The sequence below is a fragment of the Myotis lucifugus genome, unplaced genomic scaffold, assembly GCF_000147115.1.
Source record: "Myotis lucifugus unplaced genomic scaffold, Myoluc2.0 scaffold_564, whole genome shotgun sequence".
Lineage (NCBI taxonomy): Eukaryota > Metazoa > Chordata > Mammalia > Chiroptera > Vespertilionidae > Myotis > Myotis lucifugus.
This window is the reverse complement of record NW_005871612.1, coordinates 104,541-125,548: the sequence shown is the minus strand read 5'-3', so window position 1 is coordinate 125,548 and position 21,008 is coordinate 104,541. Positions and strand designations below refer to the sequence as shown.

Sequence of the window (21,008 nt, the reverse complement as noted above, 5' to 3'; positions counted from 1 at the left end):
GCAGCTACCGTAATGACCATAATGACCTAACAACCGGTCGCTATGACGCCCACTCTGGCCAGCGAAACGGCCCGATCGGGGTGGGGTCGGCGACCAACCTTGTGGCCCTCCCCCCTGCCGGCCTGCCCCTGATCGGACTCTCCCACTCCAATCAAGAGTGGGGCCTGCCGGCCAAAATGCCCCCTCTGTTCCCCCCCTTCCAACCGAGCCCCTGATCAGCCTGTCCCACCACAATTGCCTGCAGCCTTTCGGCCCAGCCGGCCCGCCCCTGATCACACCCCCAACCCCAATAGGGGGCGGGGCTGGTGGCCAACCTCCTGCAGCCCCTCCCCCTGGCCAGCCACACCCCCAATGGGTCTCCACCACCCTGATCGGCCCGCAGTTCCTCCCCCCCAGCTGGCCCCACCCCAGATTGGCCTCCCCACCCTGATACAGAGGACCTACTGTATATAAAAAGCCGGCTGGTCAACCACCCATGGCCTTTCCCCCAGGCTGCTGGTCCCTGATCGGCACCCCACACCCACCCGTAACGGGGCGGGCCGGCCGGCCAACCTCCCGCCATCTCCTCCTCCTGACAGGCCGAGCCCCGATCCATCCTGATTGAGGCCAGGCCGGCCAGACAGCACCCATGCATGAATTCGTGCACTGGGCCTCTCGTATGCATATAAGTTCTTTGGTTAATTTCTTCCCCCTCGCCTTCTCTCAAGCATAGTAACTTATTAATGAGATGTGTATACTGTTGAGCATTACATAACTTCTCAAGCCTTGGGTTCAGATTCAACACCCCCCCCCCCTCGTTTCCTGTTCTGCAGTTTTCCTTGCAATTAATACCATTTTTAATGGAAATATGCATACATTTTTAAAAATTAAAAAAAAATCTTTTTATTGATTTCAGAGAGGAAGGATGGGTGGGGGGAAGAGAGAAAGAAAGAGAGAAACATCAGTGATGAGAATCATTGATTGGCCTCCTCCTGCATACCCCATACTGGGGATTGAGCCCAAAACCCAGGCATGTGCCTTGACCAGGAATTGAACTGTGACCTCTGGTTCATAGGTTGACACTCAACTACTGAGCCACGCCAGCTGGGCAGAATATGCATAAGTTTAATAAAATTTTTTGAGATACACAGTCTATTTCCAAATTGGGGTGGGTTTGCCTAAGACCTTATCTGGGTAAAATTACATTGGGTTGAAATAGCTTTCAAGTTAAGAAATTCATCTATATACAGGCAGTCCTTGGGTTTCATCGGACTTGATGTACGTCGTTTCGTGGTTACGTTGCCATCTCCCATCTATTTATAACAAAAAAAAGGTTCCATCATTTCGACGTATGTACATATGTGCTTTATGTTTTTTATTATGTATTTACCACAAGTAAAGGTCAGGAATTGTTATCTTTCTTTTAAATATTTTTTACTGTTTCACTTCATTACTGGTGTGTATTTGCTCCATGTGAGTGACGTAGGTGCTTATGTAGGTGGGTTCCAACTTACGGCGAAAATCACGTGACATCTCCTCTAGGAATGGATCTTCCACGTAACCTGAGGACCTACTGTATATAAAAAGCCAGTGACCGGAATACTGTAACGACTAGAACGACCGGTCGCTATGACGCCCACTGCGGCCAGTGAACTGGCCCAATCATGGGGGTGGGGCCAGCTGGCAACCTCCTGCGGCCCCTCCCCCCGCTGGCCCCACTCCCAATTGGCCTCTGCCACCCCGATCAAGGGCGAGGCGGCCAGCCAACCCCCCCACATCCCCTCCCCCTGCCCGGCCCCAACCCAGATCGGCCTCCCACCCCAATTAGGGGCGGGGCCAACTGGCCAACCACCTGTGGCCCCTCCCGATGGGGAGTGGGCCTAAGCCATTGGTCAGACATCCCCCAAGGGCTCCCAGAGTGCTAGAGGGCGCAGGTCGGGCTGAGGGGACCCCCCCCCTCCCCTAGTGCACGATTTTTGTGCACTGGGCCTCTAGTATATCTATAAAAGAGAGGGAAAGAGCCAGTCACAGTGAGTATCTAGACTGTTGATCCTCCTGCTTTTGGCCAGGAGTCACATAACCCACCACTCTGACAGCTGCTGAGGTGCATCTTATTTGGAGACCTTTTGCAAGAAGGTTGTGCTATAGGAATCTTCCTCTTACCTATAAGTTTGAAGGACTGAAAACAAAGGAAACTAGGAGATTAAACAATCAGAAACTCTTAGTCTGACAATTATATCTTCAATAAATATAGTTTACATTTAGCAACGTCCTTTAAATACATTATTTTGTCTTCTAATTACTTGTGAGGAAGTTATTACCATCTTAGTTGGTAGGGAAAGAAATTGAAAAGATGGGAAAGGAAAACATATTTTCGAGTCACCATTGTATGTCAAGTACCATTAGGAATTTTTGGTACTTGCCCAAGATTACACAGTTATTAAGAGGTAGAGAATGCATTTGACCCTGAGTGATTTTATGAACTTTATATGTGTAATGTAATGCATATATTAAACACTAGTTAGATAAATGAAGTTAGACTTCTCGAGGTTATTTTGTGCCATAAACTCACCTAAATATTTTCCTTCTTTCTTTTCTAGTGTCTACCACAAGCCTCAGTGGGTCTGACAGTGAGACTGAGGGGAAGCAACGCAGCTCTGATGATGCATTCAAAGCAGACTCTCTTGTGGAGGGAACTTCTTCCCGCTATTCCATGTACAATAGCGTCTCCCAGAAGCTTATGGTATGTTGGCACTTGGGTTTCTAAAGCTGCACCAGAATTGTGAGAGAGAAGGGAATTTGTATTGATTGGTATGAAAAGAAGAAATGCTAGGGAGTGAGTTTTTCCTTTGCTTTTTAGCTACTGAAATTTAGTAGAGTGTGGCTCTCTTTTCAGTAGAGGTATTGTTCACATTGGAGCAGTGTACCCCAACCTTTCGGACCTCACGGACCACCGGTTGGCAACCAGTGCCTTGGAGTTCATCCATGTGAAGTGGTTGCTCAGGCCTGCTTCTGGTAATCGCCCTCCAGGGGAAATAGACACAAATCTTTTTAGGATTGAGTTCTTTTATTAGACAAGGATCTTTGGGTTTGAAATTTAGGTCTCTGATTTTGGGGGTACATAATTGAGACCAGTAACTCTAGAGTTCAGTATGAGCTTATAGTTGTGACATTTAAAACAATGATTCTGTTCAGGAGCTTATAGTACCTCCAAGACCTCAGTTTTGCATGAAGCAATTTTTCACTTGATCTCTTGATTTGGGCTTCTGTAGGCCCTCATTGTCCTTGCCTATTCATGGTCTTTTTGAGTTCCATATAAATTTTTGGAATAGTTGTCCTAGATCTGTGAAATATGCCATGGGTATTTTAATAGGGATTGTGTTGAATCTATAGATTGCTTTGGGTAGTACGACTTTTTTTTTTTTTTTTTTAATTGATTAAGTTATTACATTAGTGTCCTTATCCCCACGTTACCCCATATCCCCCCCACTCATGCCCTCACCCCCCCTGTTGTCTGTGCCCATTGGTTCGGCCTATATGCTTGCATATAAGTCCTTTAGTTGATCTCTCCTCCTTACCCCCACCCTCCCCTGCCTTCCCTCTGCGGTTTGATGGTCTGATTGATGCTTCTCTGTCTCTGGATCTGTTTTTGTTCATCAGTTTATGTTGTTCATTATATTCCACAAATGAGTGAGATCATGTGGTATTTATCTTTCTCTGACTGGCTTATTTCACTTAGCATAATGCTCTCCAGTTCATCTATGCTGTTGCAAATGGTAAGAACTCCTTTTTTACCACAGCATAGTATTCCATTGTGTAGATGTACCACAGTTTTTTAATCCACTCATCTGCTGATGGGCACTTAGGCTGTTTCCAAATCTTAGCTATGGTGAATTGTGCTGCTATGAACATAGGGGTACATATATCTTTTCTGACTGGTGTTTCCGATTTCTTGGGATCTATTCCTAGAAGTGGGATCACTGGGTCAAATGGGAGTTCCATTTTTAGTTTTTTGAGGAAACGCCGTACTGTTCTCCACAGTGGCTGCACCAGTCTGCAATCCCACCAGCAGTGCACGAGGGTTCATTTTTCTCCACATCCTCCCCAGCACTTGTCATTTGTTGATTTGTTGATGATAGCCATTCTGACAGGTGTGAGATGGTACTGCATTGTCGTTTTGATTTGCATCTCTTGGATGATTAGTGACTTTGAACATGTTTTCATATGTCTTTTGGCCTTTCTTCTGTCTTCTTTCGAAAAGTATCTATTTAGGTCCATTGCCCATTTTTTGATTGGGTTGTTTATCTTCCTTTTGTTAAGTTGTATGAGTTCTCTGTAAATGTTGGAGATTAAACTCTTATCAGTGAAAACATTTGCAAATATGTTCTCCCATGCAGTGGGCTTTCTTGTTGTTTTGTTGATGGTTTCCTTTGCTGCGCAAAAGCTTTTTATTTTGATGTAGTCCCATTTGTTTATTTTCTCTTTAGTTTCCATTGCCCTAGGAGCAGTATCAGTGAAAAAATTGCTTCGGCATATGTCTGAGATTTTGCTGCCTATGGATTCCTCTGGTATTTTTATGGTTTCCTGTCTTATGTTTAAGTTCTTTATCCATTTGAGTTTATTTTTGTGTATGGTATAAGTTGGTGGTCTAGTTTCATTTTTTTGCATGTATCTGTCCAAATATAAATTTCCCAACACCATTTATTGAAGAGGCTGTCTTGATTCCATTGTATGTTCATGCCTCCTTTGTCGAATATTAATTGAGCATAGTGGTTTGGGTCGATTTCTGGGTTCTCTATTCTATTCCATTGGTCTATATGTCTGTTCTTGTGCCAGTACCTGGCAGTTTTGAGAAGAGTGGCTTTGTAATACAGCTTGATATCTGGTATTGAGATCCCACCTACTTTGTTCTTTTTTCTCAGGATTGCTGCAGCTATTCGGGGTCTGCCGTAGGTATTTTAATAGGGATTGTGTTGAATCTATAGATTGCTTTGGGTAGTACGACATTTTAATGATGTTAATTCTTCCTATCCATGAACACGGATATATGCTTGCACTATTTTGTATCTCCCTCTATTTTTTTTACCAGTGTCCTACAGGGTTGGTTTGTTCTTTTTGTTTTTTGTTTTTTTTTAATGTGCCTCAGGCATGAAACAGCTCTGGCCAGCAAGACAGGCATCAAGCTAGGATGAACTAAGGACTGCATGTTTGCTTTGCCCCTGATTGATATAAGAGCAACACCACCCATCAGGTGTCTCCTTGCCCATTGCCAGGGGGTTATCCTACAGTTTTATGAGTAAAGGTCTTTTATCTCCTTGGTCAAGTTTATTCCTAGGTATCTTATTTTGTTGTTGTTGTTGCGATGATAAATAGGGGTGTTGTTTTTAGTTTCTCTTTCTGAGAGCTTATTATTGATGTGTAAGAATGCCATTAATTTCTGGATGTTAATGTTGTATCTTGCTACATTGCCAAATTCATTTATTAAATCTAGTAGTTTTTTGGTGGAGTCTTTAGGGTTTTTTATGTACAATATCACATCATCTGTGAAGAATGATGGTTTTACTTCCTCCTTTCCTATTTGGAAGCCTTTTATTTTTTCTTCTTGTCTGTTCTCTGTGGCTAGGACTTCCAGTACTATGTTGAATAAGAGTCGTGAAAGCGGACATCCTTGTCTTGTTCTTGATCTTAAAGGAAATGCTTTTAGTTTTTGCCCATTGAGTATGACGTTGGCTGTAGGTTTTTCATATATGGCCTTTATTGTGTTGAGGTATGATCCCTTTATTCCCACTTTGCTGAGTTTTTATCATAAATGGGTGCTGGATTTTGTCATTTGCCTTTTCTGTGTCTATTGATATGATCACACGATTTTTATCCTTCATTTTGTGTGTGTGATGTATCACATTTATTGATTTGTGAATGTTTATATCAGCCTTGTATTCCTGGAATAAATCCCACTTGGTCCTGGTGTATGATCTTTTAATGTACTGCTGGATCCTATTTGCTAATATTTTGGTGTATGATCTTTTAATGTACTGCTGGATCCTATTTGCTAATATTTTGTTGAGGATTTTAGTATCTATGTTTGTCAGGGATATTGGCCTGTAATTTTCTCTCTTTGGAGTGTCTTCATCTGGTTTTGGAATTAGGATAATGCTGGCCTTGTAAAAAGAGCTTGGAAGTCTTTCTTCCTCTTGAATTTTTTGGAATAGTTTGAGAGGATAGGTGTTAGTTCTTTGAGTGTTTGGTAAAATTCTCCCGTAAAACTATCCAGTCCAGGGCATTTGTTTGCTGGGAGTTTTTCTTCTTTTTTTTTAAATCCTCACCTGAGGATATATTTTCCATAGATTTTTAGGGAGGGACAGAGTGTGTGTGTGTGTGTGTGTGTGTGTGTGTGTGTGTGTGGAGAGAGAGAGAGAGAGAGAGAGAGAGAGAGAGAGAGAGGAAGAAAGAAATATCAATCAAGGAGAGAAACACATTGATTGGTTGCCTCCTGCACCTACCCTAACTGGGGATGGGGATGGAGCCTGCAACCAGGTACGTGCTTTTATCCTGGAATCGAACCTGGGACCCTTCAGTGCCCAGCCAGGCTGACACTCTAACCACTGAGTCACACCAGCCAGGGCTACTGGAGTTTTTTTTATTACTGCTTTAATTTCAGTAGTTGTTATTGGTCTATTCAGGTTTTCTGGTTATTCCTGATTGAGTTTTGGAAGATTGTATGTTTGTAGGAATTTGTCCATTTCACCCAGGTTGTCCAATTTGTTGACATATAGTTGTTCATAGTATGTTCTTACAGTCCTTTGTATTTATGTGATGTTAGTTTTTACTTTGCCTCCTTCATTTCTGATTTTATTTATTTGGGTTCTTTCACTTTGTTTCTTGATGAGTCTGGCTAAAAGTTAATCAATCTTGTTTATATTTTCAAAGAATCAGCTCTTGGTTTCATTGGTTGTTTCTGTTGTTTCTTTGTTTGTTTCTATGTCATTTATTTCCACTCTAATCTTTATTATTATCCTTCCTTCTTCTAGGTCTGGGCTTTTTTTAAAAAAAATAAGTTTTTATTGATTTTATAGAGAGAGGAAGGGAGAATGAGAGAGAGAGAAACATTGATGAGAGAGAATCATTTATTGGCTGCCTCCTGCATGCCCCCTACTGGGTATCAAGCCCACAATGCAGGCATGTGCCCTAGCCAGGAATCAAACTGACAATCTCTTGGTGCATGGGATGATGCTCAACCAACTGAGCCACGATGGCCAGGCACTCTAGGCTTTTCTTATTGTTCTTTTTCTAATTATTTTAGTTATAGGGTTAGATTGTTTATTTGAGATTGTTTCTTGTTTATTTTTAGGTAGGCCTGTAATACTATGAACTTTTCCTCTTAGGACTGCTTTTGCTATGTCCCATAGATTTTGGGTGTTCATTTTCATTTATTTCCAGGAAGTTTTTTTATTTCTTCATTGATCTCATTGGTAACTCATTCATTATTTAATAACATGACATTTAGCCTCCATGTGTCTGAATGCTTTTGAGTGCTTTCATTGTATTTAATTTCTAGTTTCATGCTACTGTGATCTAGAAGATGCTTGATACAGTTTCAGTTTTCTTGAACTTGTAAGACTTATTTTGTGTCCTGACATGTGGTCTATCTTTGAAAATGTTCCATGAATATTGAAAAGAATGTATATTCTGCTGCTTTGGGGTGAAATGTTCTGTAAATATCAATTAAATCCATCTGGTCTAATGTGTTGTTTAAGGTCGCTGTTTCCTTGTGATTTTTTTTGTCTGAAAGATCTATCCAGTGATAATAGTGGGGTGTTAAAATCCCCTACTATGGCTGTATTGCTGTCAATCTCTCCCTTAAAGTCTTCCAGTAGTTTATTTTTTTATATATATTTAGGTGCTCCTTTATTAGGTACATATGTATTTACCAGGGTTATATCCTCTTATTGGTTAGATCCCTTTAGTATTATGTAGTGACCTTCTTTGTCTCTTGGAAATTTTTTTTCTGTCCCTTCACTTTTATCCTGTGTGAGTCTTTTGTTGTGAGGTGGGTTATTTGTAGACAGCACATGTATGGGTCATGTTTTCTTATTCTTTGAGCTACTCTCTGTCTTTTGATTGGAGCATTTAATCCATTTGCATGTAATGTTATTAATAGGTACTTATTTATTACTATTTTTATTCTTTACTCCTCTATCTATTTCTTCTTCTTACAGCACTCCTTTTAACATTTCTTACAGTTCTGGTTTGGTGGTAATAAAATCCTTTTGCCTTTTTATTTTTGGGGAAGTTCTTTATTTCACCTTCAATTTATTCATTTCTTTTAAAATACATTTTTTATATGTTTTTATTGATTTCAGAGAGTGGAAGGGAGAGTGAGAGAGAGAAGCATCAATGATGAGAGAGAATCTGCTGCCTTCTGCACACTCCTACTGGGGATTGCACCTGCAACCCGGCATGTGCCCTGACAGGGAATTGAACTGTAATCTCCTGGTTCATGTGTTGACGCTCAACCACATAGCCATACTGGCTGGGCTCATTTTCAGTTTTGAATGATAGCCTTGCTGAATAGAGTAGTCTTGGTTTCAGATCCTTGCTTTTCATTACTTTGAATACTTCATGCTGTTCCCTTCTGGCCTGTGTGTTTCTGTTGAGAAATCTTCTGACAGCCTTATGGGAGCTCCCTTGTAGATAACTGACTGTCTCTCTCTTGCTGCCCTTAAGATTATCTCTGTCTTTATTTATTTTTTAAATTAAATCTTTATTGTTGAAAATATTACATATATATCCCCCCTTTGACCCCTCCCAGCCTGCCCCATTCCCTACCCTAGGCCTTCGGCACCCTATTGTCTGTGTCCATGGGTTATGCATATATGCATACAATATCTTTGGATGATCTCTTCCCACCCACCTACCCTCCGAGTTCCCTCTGAGATTCGATAGTCTGTTCCATGTTTCTGTGTCTCTGGTTCTATCATTAGTTTATTTTTTTCATTAGATTCCATGTATGAGTGAGATCATGTGATACTTGTCTTTCTCTGACTGGCTTATTTCACTTAGCATAATACACTTCAGGTTCCTCCATGCTGTCTCCAAGGGTAAGAGATCCTTCTTTTTTACTGCTGCATAGTATTCATTGGTGTAAATATACCATAACTTTTTTGTACACTCATCTACTGATGGGCACTTGGGCTGTTTCCAGATTTTAGCTATTGTAAATTGTGCTGCTATGAACATAGGGGTGCATACATTCTTTATGATTGGTGTTTTGGATTTCTTAGGATATATTCTTAGAAGTGGGATCACTAGGTTAAATGGAAGTTCCATATTTAATTTTTTAATGTATTTTTTTTTATTGATTTCAGAGAGGAAGGGAGAGGGAGAGAGATAGAAACATCAATGATAAGAATCATTGATTGGCTGCCTCCTGCACGCCCCCGACTGGGGATCGAGCCCACAACCCAGGCATGTGCCCTTGACCGGAATCGAACCTGGAATCATGCCGGGGTCCAGCCCCAGGGGTTCCCAAAGGTGTGGACGGAGTCGGCAAAGAATGTTTTACACGGACACAGCGTTCAGAACTCTCTAGCTCTCTTTAGTCTCCGTGGATCTTCCTGTGCCTGGCTGAGGCCACAGAAAGATCCTGAGGCAAGCTGAGCCTTTATTTTATAGTCAGAGGTAAACAAGGTAGTGGTTACCAAAGTTACACTGTTCTTGTGAGTTTCACTTGTTTACACTGTTCTTGTGAGTTTCACTTGTTTTTGTTCTTGTTGCACTTCCCTCAGCCCATTAGCTTCCCAGGTAAGATCTAGGGAGCGTTATAAGGTCAAGCCTAAATATGCTAAGAGGACTGTGCCCTCTAAGCTGGGACTTGTTTGTGACTTTGCCAATAGGTCAGTCTGAGGTTTAACCTCTATAGCAGCTCCCCACAGAATCCTTCAATCCCCAGGCCGACGCTCTATCCACTGAGCCAAACCAGCCAGGGCCACATTTAATTTTTTGAGGAAACTTCATACTGTTTTCCACAATGGCTGCACCAGTCTGAATTTCCACCAGCAGTATTCTAAGGTTCCTTTTCTCCACATCCTCGCCAGCACTTGTCATTTGTTGTTGGTAGCCATTTTGACAGGTGTGAGTTGATAACTCGTTGTTTTATCTCTTTATCTTTAATGTTTGCCATTTTAATTATGATGTTGTCTTAGTGTGGGTCTCTTTGTGTTCATCTTGATTGGGGCTCTTTGTGCTTCCTGAAACTGTGAGTTTTTCCTTCACCAGATTAGGGAATTTTTCTGTCATTATTTCTTCAAACAGGTTCTCTATCCCTTGCTCACTTTCTTCTCCCTCTGGTTCCCCTGTTGATATGAATGTTGTTACATTTCATGTTGTCCCAAAGTTCCCTTAAACTATCCTCGTGCTTTTATTTTTTTCATTTTTTTATTCAGGTTTGATTTTAACAAATGTGTCAGGGTGAGAGCCCACAGGAAAGGGTGAAGCCCATGGGGGCAGGGCCCTCCCAGATGCCTGAGGAGGGGGGCAGGTCCCCTTTCCTCTCCTCCTCTTCCCTCTCCTGCTAAAGGGATTTGGGGAGAGACATAGGCATGGGGAAGGAGCTGGTCCCCAGTCTGTGGGGGTGGTGCTTGGGGTAAAGGGCTATAGGAACAGGGAACAGACCAGGGATGGCCGGGGGGGGGGCGCACACAGACTATTTGCCAGAATCCACAGCTGATTCCAGAATTTAAAAAAACAAACAAAAAAAAGACCTAAACCACAAGCAGCACCCACCCCATCTCCCCCACAAGGGCTGTAGTGTGAGGGGAGAAGAGGAAGGCAGCTTCACCAAGGCCATGGCTCACTCACTCCTGGCCAAGGTAGCAGGGTGAAGGGCAGGGGCTCCCCAACAGATTGAGGGGGTGGAGGAAACCAAAATAAAACATCAAATAAATTGTGTAGTAGTCCAGCCAAGGGCCGGGACCAGAGCTGAGCCAGGCTGGGGGATCTGCCTCATAGAGGGGGGCGGGGGGTGCGCGGAGGCAAGCGCAAGCCCAGGCCGCGTGCCGCCACCGTGGAGGCCAGCCCCCGGATCTATCCTCCTGCTTTTAAATTCTTTTTTTGCTTTTGCTGCTCTGATTGAGTAATTTTTTTTCTACCTTGTCTTCTAATTTACTGATTAGATCCTCCACTTCCTCTAATGTACTGTTTATTCCTACATAAAGTATGTTCTTTATTTCAGCTATGTCTTTTTATTATTGTTTTTTTCTCATCAGAGGACATTTCTTTTCTATTGATTTTTTTAGAGAGAGTGGAAGGTAAGGGGAGAGACAGGGAGAGAGAAACATCGATGTGAGAGAGACACATTGATTGGTTGCCTACCACATGTGCCTTGACCAGGGCTGTGGATTGAGCCTGCAACCGAGGTATGCGCCTTTGACCAAAATTGAACTCATGACTCTAACCACTGAGCAAAATCAGTTAGGGATATGTCATCCTTCATTTTTGACTAGTTGTTTTTTTGACTAGTTGTTTTTCAGGGTTTCTGTGTCCTGCTATTGAGCATTCTCTCTCTCTCTCTCTCTCTCTCTTTTAAATCCTCACCTGAAGGTATGTTTATATTGATTTTAGAGAGAGAGGAAGGGAGAGGGAGAGAGTGAGGGAGAAACGTTGATTGACCCAAACCCACAACCTGGGTATGTGCCCTGACCAGGAATCAAACCCACAGCCTTTCAGTGTACAGGATGATACTCCAACTGAGCCACACCAGCCAGGGCTGTTGAGCAGTCTTAAAACCATTACTTTGAACTCTGTTTCTGATAAATTTCTTGCCTCCATTTCATTTAGCTCTTTTTTTCTGCAAATTGTACCTGTTCTTTCATTTGGGGCCTGTTTCTTGTTTCCCTATTTTTACTGTTTCTTGGTTTCCCCATTTTTGCTGTTTCTTTGTGTTTTGTGTATTGGATGGGACTGCTATGACTCCCAGTCTTGGTGAGGTGTCCACTTTGTAGTTGGCATCATGTGGAACCCAGTCGTGTAGTCTCCTTCATCTTCTGAGCAGGGTGCTCCAGGAATGTCCTTTGTGTGTGTTGTGTGGGTTCTTTTGTTATATTTGGGTCTCGATTACTGGTGACCTTTTCATGGGAGGGCTCAGTCCTCAGGCTTGCTGACTGTGAGGTTCAACCCTGACCACATCATGCCAACTGTCACACAGGTGCTGACAGAACAAAACAAGTCAAAACAAGACCAAACCAAAAACTTCTAAACAGCTATATCCTTTAGCAAGAATCTGAAGAAGTTCCATTTTAAATCATGTTCTCTTTTATCAACTCTACTGTAGATCTCACTTAATCAGACACATTAGCTGGAAGGGTAAGTTGTACAAATGTCCAATGACATTCATTAGGTACCCTTGGTACTTTTAATTACAGCTGTGAGGTTCCTTCTTATTTATCCAACTTCTGGCTGCCCTAGACTTTCACCTCCAAAAGAGACAGCCATTGGACCCACAGTTAAACTGCAGTTTGTTTGTTTTTTATTTATGCTTCTTTTCTTTATTAGGCTAGAAGGAAAACTTTAGGCCTTACTTTTTAAAATCTTTTTTTTTTTTTAAATTGACTTTAGAAAGAGAGGAATTGAGAGGAAGAGAGAGAAACATCAATGGTGAGAGAGAATCATGGGTTGGCTGCCTCCTTTATGCCTCCTACTGGGGATTGAGCCCACAACCTGGGCATGTGCCCTGACCAGGATTTGAACCATTGATCTCCTGGTTCATGGGTCGACACTCTACCACTCAGCCTTACTAGCTGGGCGAGGCCTTACTTTTTTATATTTCTTAGGGTTTAGCAGAATGTCTGGCACATGATAAGGGCTACATAAATGTCTGTATAAAATGCTCCGTTTTATCTATTTGTTTATATAAATGCACCATCATTTCTCTCTTTCAGGCCAAGATGGGTTTCAGGGAAGGTGAAGGATTGGGTAAATACAGCCAGGGTCGGAAGGACATCGTTGAGGCCTCTAATCAGAAAGGTCGAAGAGGCTTGGGTCTGACGTTGCAAGGCTTTGAACAGGAGTTGAATGTGGACTGGCGAGATGAGCCCGAGGTAAGTGGTGTGGGGAGGAGAGGGCAGAAAGCCACTTGAGTTTTGGGTGCATGCCTTTAAGTTGTCACATTGACACACTAGAAGTCTCCAGAGGCAGTTTGATCAGGGTGGTTAGTGAGGGTTGAACTAGTTTCTTACATGGAAGGTTCTGGGGCTGTTCAGAATGGAAAACAAGTCTGGGGGAGGGGGGATGATAGGATGTGGATTTGTTTCCTGTTGCTTCGTATAGGACTATCTAAGACCAATGGGTGGCAGATACTGGAAGGCACGGTTTGCCTCCACAAAGAACCTTAATACAGCTTTTCACTAGTGACTAAGATACCTCACAAGGTAGTGAGCTTCCTCTGCTGAAACGGTTCAAGTGGCCGATTGAGGACCCACGTTCCCATTGTATGAGTGATTGGATTAGGTGCCATGTAAGGTCCTTGAACCTCTAAGCAGGTGTTTGCTTATGCCATATGGCTTTTTCATTGTGGATTTAGTCTGCTTACCTACTTGGGTACCTGTTTGTTTTACCCTGAATACCCAAAGAGACTCTTATTCCTTTTCACGGTACAGATAATGTTGTGATTTTATTTTTATTCATTTATTTATGTCCTACCTTATTCCACAAAGGATTTGAAGTAGGTATAATAAAAGCCCCTAAAAATAATGATGTAGTATTACCATTATGGAGTTGAAACTAGAGGAAATAGAAAACAAATGTCTAGTCTTCTACATAGTTGCTGTAATTTAGCTTCAGATGTGGTTCTGAGCTCTGGAAAATTGATATTTTATTTGTCTCTCTGATGCTTCAGTTCAGGAAAATCTCCCATCAACCTGTGCATGATAAAAGCCTAATACGGCTTCAGTGTAAGAAGCTGACAAGCCAAGAGCTAATGGGTTCTGATGTGGTCCTGCTGTGTTGCCTTATAGTTGGGAGGAGACGAGACCAGCAGAATAGCAGATGAGACAGTGCAGAATAGGGTAAATATTTGTAATTGGGTGCTAGATGTAGGTTTTTACCTCAGAAATGCTTCGTGCTTTCTGTGTCCTCATTTGTGTGAAAACAAGTAAAAAGCCCCAATTCTCTCAGTGGAACAGAATTAGAACTAACTGCTAAACTTGAGATACGAAATTTGCCCATAAAATTTCTGCTTTTAATGGAGACAGGCCATTGAAATTCCTTTTTGAGACAAGGGTGTTCTAATTATCATCTACCATAATTCAGTTTTTCTCTTACAAAAGATGCCGTATCTTTTGGTTAAGAATGTGGCTTAACTGTTAGATGGTGGTCACCTCTTTAAGGCAGATGAGTCTGGGTGGCCTGAGGTGACTCATGTTCCTAGAGTCACTACAGGAAGGTGCTTAGTGACTTCTGTAGCCAGGATGGAGGGAGAGTGCAAAGTTGGAAGCTTCAGACAAAGTCCACTTTGCAGGTAGCCTTATTATATTTAGACTTCCATGGGGAGATTGAATTTTCTTTTTATCTCTATAGGAGTATCCAAAGTATATATGAGTTGCTTTTTTAAAAAATATATATTTTTATTGATTTCAGAGAGGAAGGAAGAGGGAGATGGAAACATCAATGATAAGAAAGAATCATTGACTGGCTGCCTCCTGCACGTCCCCTACTGGGGATTGAGCCCGCAACCTGGGCATGTGCCCTGACCAGGAATCAAACCGTGACCTCCTGGTTCCTAGGTCAACGCTCAACTATTGAGCCACACTGGCTGGGCATAAGTTGCTTTTTAAAAAAAAGAGTTTATAATAAAAATCACAACCAGGTATGCTTAAAGGTGATGGATTTGACCAAGGAGAGAAGCCATGATTCACTGCCTGATTCATTGACAAAAGGCTTCAGTAATTTTTCTTTTAATCTTTTCTCTGTTGATGGTGGTTGGCTTGCCCTTCAGACCTTGCATTGTGATACCATTTTATGCCTTTCAGAGCATGTAATATTACCTTTAACCACATTGCTTCAATTTGCAATGGTGAGTCTCTTCTCCACACTTGCTCAGGAGGGAATGTGTAAAGCTGCCATGCAGGTTAGCCACCTGTTAAAGTTTCATAATCCATGTCTCTCTAGCCCAGTGAATGTAGCCCTGGCTGCACATTAGAATCATTTGGGGACTTCTAACAATGCAATTATACCCAGTTCCCACCTCAGATCAACAGAATCATATATTCTGTGGGTAGGCCCCAGGCACCAGAACTTTTTAAAAGGACTGCAGATGACCCTAATGGATAGCAGGGTGAAAACCACTGTTTCTGCTTGATAAGGAAATTATGAGGAAGTAGTTCATTAGAGGTGCTACTTTCTGCCCTATCTTGAATGAATGGGTGGGAAATCCTATTTATTTTGTGAGTAACACTTTGATAGGCATCAAGAGGTGAGATTCATTGCTTAGTGTCTTCCTGATGTGATTACCTATCAGAGACACATATCTTATCCCCACTGCTCTGTATCCCCACTGCCTCTTGGGACAAGGACTATGTCTTTTTTAACTCAGTGTCCGTAATAGGTATTCATAAAAAATATTGAAACAAATGAAAGATACTTTGAAGGTTTGGGAAGTTTCCAGGGACTGAAACCAGAATTGGACCTGGCCTTCAGAAGTTAAACTTGAGAATTCCAGCTCTCAATTTTCATGTCTAACAACTTCCTTTGGTCTCAGCTTCCCGGACTCTTTCTACTCTGTCTGAGTCCCTCTTGATTGTTTTGGGGAAGCCCTGGTGAGATGGGGCATAGTTCTGAGGGCCTGTCTTACCTGACTTAACTGCCTCTCTTTTGTTTGTAGCCCAGTGCCTGTGAGCAGGTGTCATGGTTCCCAGAATGTACCACTGAAATTCCCGACACTGAGGAAATGAGCGATTGGATGGTTGTGGGAAAGGTAGGATTTCAGGAAAAAGTACCCTAAAATTGTTGGCACTTATCTCCTGACTTTTCTCTTCTTCGAGTTGGTATGTATGTTTTTATACACTAGAGGCCTGGTTCGTGAAAATTCGTGCACTGGGGGTGGTCTCTCAGCCTGGCCTGCCCCCTCTCACAGTTCGGGAGCCCTCAGGGGATGTCCTATTGACGGCTTAGGCCCCCTGGGGGAACAGGCCTAAGCCGAAGTCTGGCCTCCCTCTGTGGGAGGCGACTGGGCCGATCAGGGGAAGGTGCTTCCCTGATCACCCTGCTGCTGCTGCCACTGCTGGCTGCTGCAGCTGCTGGCCCTTGGCCCTCACTTGTTAGCACTGGCCCCGCCCCCCGCCCACTGGTGGGTGGGGGGCGATCTGGGGCCAGGCCAGCTGGGGGAGGGGTCTGTGGGAAGTTGAGGCACAACAGGTTGCACCCCGTCCAGCCTCTGTGGAGGCGTGGCGCCGGGACCAGGCCTGCACTGCTGCCTCTGTGGCTGCCTCTGCGGAAGGGGCAGCACTGGGACCGGGACCGCGTAGCCGCCTCTGCGAAAGGAGCTGCGGCCGCTGCCTCTCCTGCGCTGTTGGCCCTCGTCCCTCGCAGCCCTGTGGCTTTGTCTGGAAGGATGTCCGGTCTATCCGGTCTAATTAGCATATTACCCTTTTATTAGTATAGATGTGAAAAATGTGAATCTGACCATTCTGGCAGGAATCAAACTGTGTGTTAAGATGGTGTGTCAGTGGCTTTGTAGATATGCCCCTGGGACATATGGCAGAGAGGTTTTTTTCTCCTAGTCATTTAGCTTGCAAGACAACACCAAATGCACAACTTTTATCTTCCTCACTGGTTACAGCTGGGCATTGTTCCAGGTAGGTGAAAAGATACTGTACCTGTCCTCAGAAAGTAATGAGGGAGTTGTTACAGAGGGAATTCGTTTAATATCCCCTGGAAAATTGTAAGAATAAAGTAGATCGCTACTAAATCAGTGTGGGCTAGAGCAGCAGTTGCCAACCTTTTGGACCTCACAGACCACCAGTGGTCCGCGGACCACCTGTTGGCGACCACTGATCTAGAGAGTAGTTCTCAAAGTATAGGGGCTCCCAGGGATCTCCAAGACACTTCCAGGGGGTCTACAAAGTTAGTTATTTTTGTAATGATACTGAAAGTTTTTCACTCTCATTCTTTCACAAAGTGCCCAGTAGAGTTTTCCAGAGCCTATGAAATAATTTCACAACCAATTGAATATAAAGGAGAATATTTAAGCCAGCTATTAGGAAAGTTTTTAAAATATATATATTTATTGATTTCAGAGAGAGAGAAAAACATCAGTGATGCACACCCGCCCCCCCCTCCCCCCCAGGCATATGCCCCGACCAGGAATTGAACCGTGACCTCCTGGTCAATGCTCAACCACTGAGCTACACAGGCTGGGCCAAATATTAGGAAATTTGCAAAACTGGAAAACAGTGCCATTTTTCTCACTAAATTATTTTTGGAAATATAGTTATTTTTCATAAAAATGTGTTATTTTTATTAACATTGTTTTTTTATACTCAATATTTTAACATTTTCTTAGTTTTAATAATAAACCTCGATGTATATATCTATATGTCTCCCACATAAATAAAAGCTCTTTGAGGTCCTCAGTGGTTTTGAAAAGTGTAAAACCTGAGAACACCAAGCTTGAGCACCGATGGTGTAGAAGTGGCCTCACTCAGACATGATGTTGGACTTGACAGCCACCATCACAGGGTTGCTGGGAGGCTCTCTCGAGCCCTTGTTTTCTGTGGCGCTGCCAGGTCAGGGCCTAGTGTTGTGCATTCATACTCATCACAGAGCAAGAGGCTTACCCGTTGAAGGACAGGCTTCTGTCACTTGGGGTAGTCCCCATCCTTCTGCCCTAGGGACAGACAGCTTGAAGGTCTCCTTCCTGTTTGCTTTTCTCAGCCTCGGCATTCACGAGTCTTGTATCCATATGGTGCTCTAGTCAGAGTACCCAAGGGGCTGCTTCGTCTCATAGCCACCTGGGGTTTCGCCAGAGGATTTAGGATTTTCTCACAAGTTCCTGCTCCTCAGAGATTGATGTTTTTTGGCAGGAACTCAAGCCCCTTCGCTACTCATTTGGAACCTTAGTTTCTCCATTCATCCCCCAAGTGCAGTCACACATGGTCATTGCTGACTATTTTCTTCTCCCTGTAGAGGAAGATGATTATTGAAGATGAAACAGAGTTTTGTGGGGAAGACCTGCTTCACAGTGTGCTGCAGTGTAAGGTAAGGCCTGTGGCTAGAGCTGGAGTTGAAAACTGTGTGTAAAGGGCTGTCTGGGCTTTTCCAGTTCTTTTGAGTCACTTGTGGGGGCTGAAGTTTAGCTGATATTTTCCTGGTGGTCCGATGTGCAGCTTGTACATTTCTCCAAGGTGTCCTTTTTCCTGGTGACTGCCCTGCTTTGTGGTGTTGTGGTGTCCCTGTGGTCAGTAGCCAGGAAAGGATCCACTTAACTTCAGTGGGTTGGTTCATTATAATCCTGGGGGGTTGGCTGATATAATGAAAGGTTTGAAATCATTCTTTAACATTAGATAGACCTGAATTCAAATCCTGGTTTTGCAACTTTTTTTGCTGTGTGACCTTGGGCCAGTTGCTCTAGGTTCGCTGAGTTGAGTGTCCTCATCTATAAGATAGGGAGAAAATACTTAGTAGGTTTGCTGTGAGAATTAAATGAAATGCTGGGGGGAGGCTCCTAACGTGCTGGACGAGTAGCTTTCCCTTGATATCTTGTGGCCTGAGTTTTGGGCCAGGAAGTGTATTGCTTGGGACAGAAAGCCAAGGAAACTGAGGAGGAAATGGGTTGGAGAAGCAGCAAGGCCTCAGAGCTTATTTATTTTTATTGATTTTTAAAAATTGATTTGAGAGAGAGAGAGAGAGAGAGAGAGAAAGACAGCGATATGGAGAGGAACATTGATTGGCCTCTTCCTGCATGCGCCTGACCGGAATTAAACCCGCAACCTTATGGTGTACGATGACTCTCCAACCAACTGAGCCACCTGGCCTCAGAGCTTACCTTTTTGACAGGCAGAGGGTTGGGAATATCTTTATAGTGACTGGTGCTCTTGTGAAGTGAGGCTGTTTGTTTTTTTAAATCAGAGAGGAATTTGGAGAAGGGAGCAGGGATCCCTACTATGTGGTAGCTGGCATCAGGAGGCCTGGTCTTGGTTTGTTTGCCCTCTCTCAATGAGCCCCAGTTGAGAGAGCCTTGGTATCAGACTCCAGTCCCTTGGGAAGTTGCTGCTGGAGTGGACAAAGAGATTTGCTATGAGGATTAGCAATGCCAGGAGGTGGCCCTGTGCTTAACCATGGCCGTCATTTATTAACCACTGACCATGTGTCAGGGACGTGCTTACATTTATTGTGTACCATTTTACAGGTGATATAGTTGAGGGTCAGAGTGATCGAGCAACTTGTCTAGGGTCACACAGCCGGTCATTTTAGAGCTGGGATACAGCAGGAGCCTTCTCTTTGGATGCTGTTCGTTGGGCTCCTTAGGCTCTTAAGAGCCCTGCCCCTTGCCAGTGGATGATGCTCACCTCGAGGCTCTGATTCTCTCTGGGCAGAGTGTGTTTGATGTCCTGGATGGGGAGGAGATGCGGCGAGCTCGGACCCGCGCCAATCCCTACGAGATGATCCGAGGAGTCTTCTTCCTGAACAGGTTTGCTGACTTTTCCCTCCCCTCCGCTGACATGACCCTCCGCCTTTTCTTTGAACTTCAGCTTTCCGTGTGTCTGGTACTGAGTTGAGCTCTCTGTCTGTCTTTGTTGCAGGGCGGCAATGAAGATGGCCAATATGGATTTTGTGTTTGATCGCATTTTTACAAATCCACGGGACTCTTATGGGGTGAGAACAAGTTTCTGCTTCTGAATTCATAGTGTTAAATGGGCTTAAGCTTCAGTGGCTCAGAAATTGCCATTTGTGCAATGTAATTATAGCTGCTATGTGTTAGAGTTGCATTTATGTTAGAGATGCATTTTATGTTAGATATTTTGCTTTGAGCTCCTGAGAAAGGGCCCCACAGTGTGTCCCTGTGGTCCTAAGAGTGCCCCAAAAAGCATTGTCTCTAGGGCTGCAGGCCCAAAGTCCCAGCCCCCGATGCTGCAGGTCCTGTTGTGCACTCCAAGAGGAGGTGGGCAGGGCCGGAAGCAGTGGAGAAGGGACATTCCTGGGCCAAATCAGCAGCTGTGGCATCTAAAGGCCGGAGAACAGGGAGATGAGGCCATGAGTTAGAGCATGGGCCCCTACTGCTTTCGGTAAGCATGTATTTATCCAGCCCCTATTTGTGCCAGGCACAGTGCTAGGCACTAGGAATATAATTTTGAATGAGATAGATGTGATCCCTTTCCCCATGGCGCTTTTAGGTTCTGGACGTTCTGGTGGAGTTGAGAGCTGGTAGGGGTGTAGGGCTGGGATTTTGTAAAGCCTTTCTGTGCTCATTGACGTGTGGAGACCAGTTGCCACCAGGGGCTTTAGCCTGCCTTTTTACCATGGATGAGGTAGAGTAGAAGGGTGAGTGCACAGAACTTACAGTGAGTTTATTTCCCAATTTGGAATTGTGACATCATCTGATTTGGGTGGTGTTTCTGGTATGAGAGGAGAGTACTCTGGGAAATATTTGAGAGTTGAATGACATGTGGGCATCCTATCCTTCCACTGGTCCATTTAAAATCAGTATGTCATGGCTGTGTTGTTCAGTGAGGCCGGCAGGGAGTGTACCACTTCCATTGCAGGAGTTGTCACTTAAATACACGCCTTCTTTGGGTCTCAGCTGCCTCATCTCTGAAATTAGCCCTGCTAACCTGCAAGAGGGCCAGGGTAGGACCAAGCGGCTCTTAAGAGTTGTCCCAGCCCTACCCGGTTTGGCTCAGTGAGTAGAGCATCGGCCTGGGGACTAAGGGGTCCCAGGTTCGATTCCGGTCCAGGGCATGTACCTTGGTTGCAGGCACATCCCCAGTAGGGGGTGTACAGGAGGCAGCTGATCGATGTTTCTCTCTCATCGATGTTTC

The 21,008-nt window shown here is 43.8% G+C and overlaps 1 protein-coding gene and 1 pseudogene across 1 annotated transcript in view; one reads left to right on the top strand and one right to left on the bottom strand.

Moving 5' to 3' along the window:
• Positions 1-21,008, top strand: part of CMTR1 (cap methyltransferase 1) — a 57,358-nt gene that overhangs the window by 11,209 nt on the left and 25,141 nt on the right. The window contains 6 exon segments of the mRNA XM_006109973.3: positions 2,580-2,722; positions 12,915-13,073; positions 15,854-15,946; positions 18,157-18,228; positions 19,566-19,660; positions 19,773-19,845. Coding sequence (XP_006110035.1) covers positions 2,580-2,722; positions 12,915-13,073; positions 15,854-15,946; positions 18,157-18,228; positions 19,566-19,660; positions 19,773-19,845 — 635 coding nt within the window.
• LOC111823578 lies at positions 5,113-5,257 on the bottom strand (annotated as a pseudogene).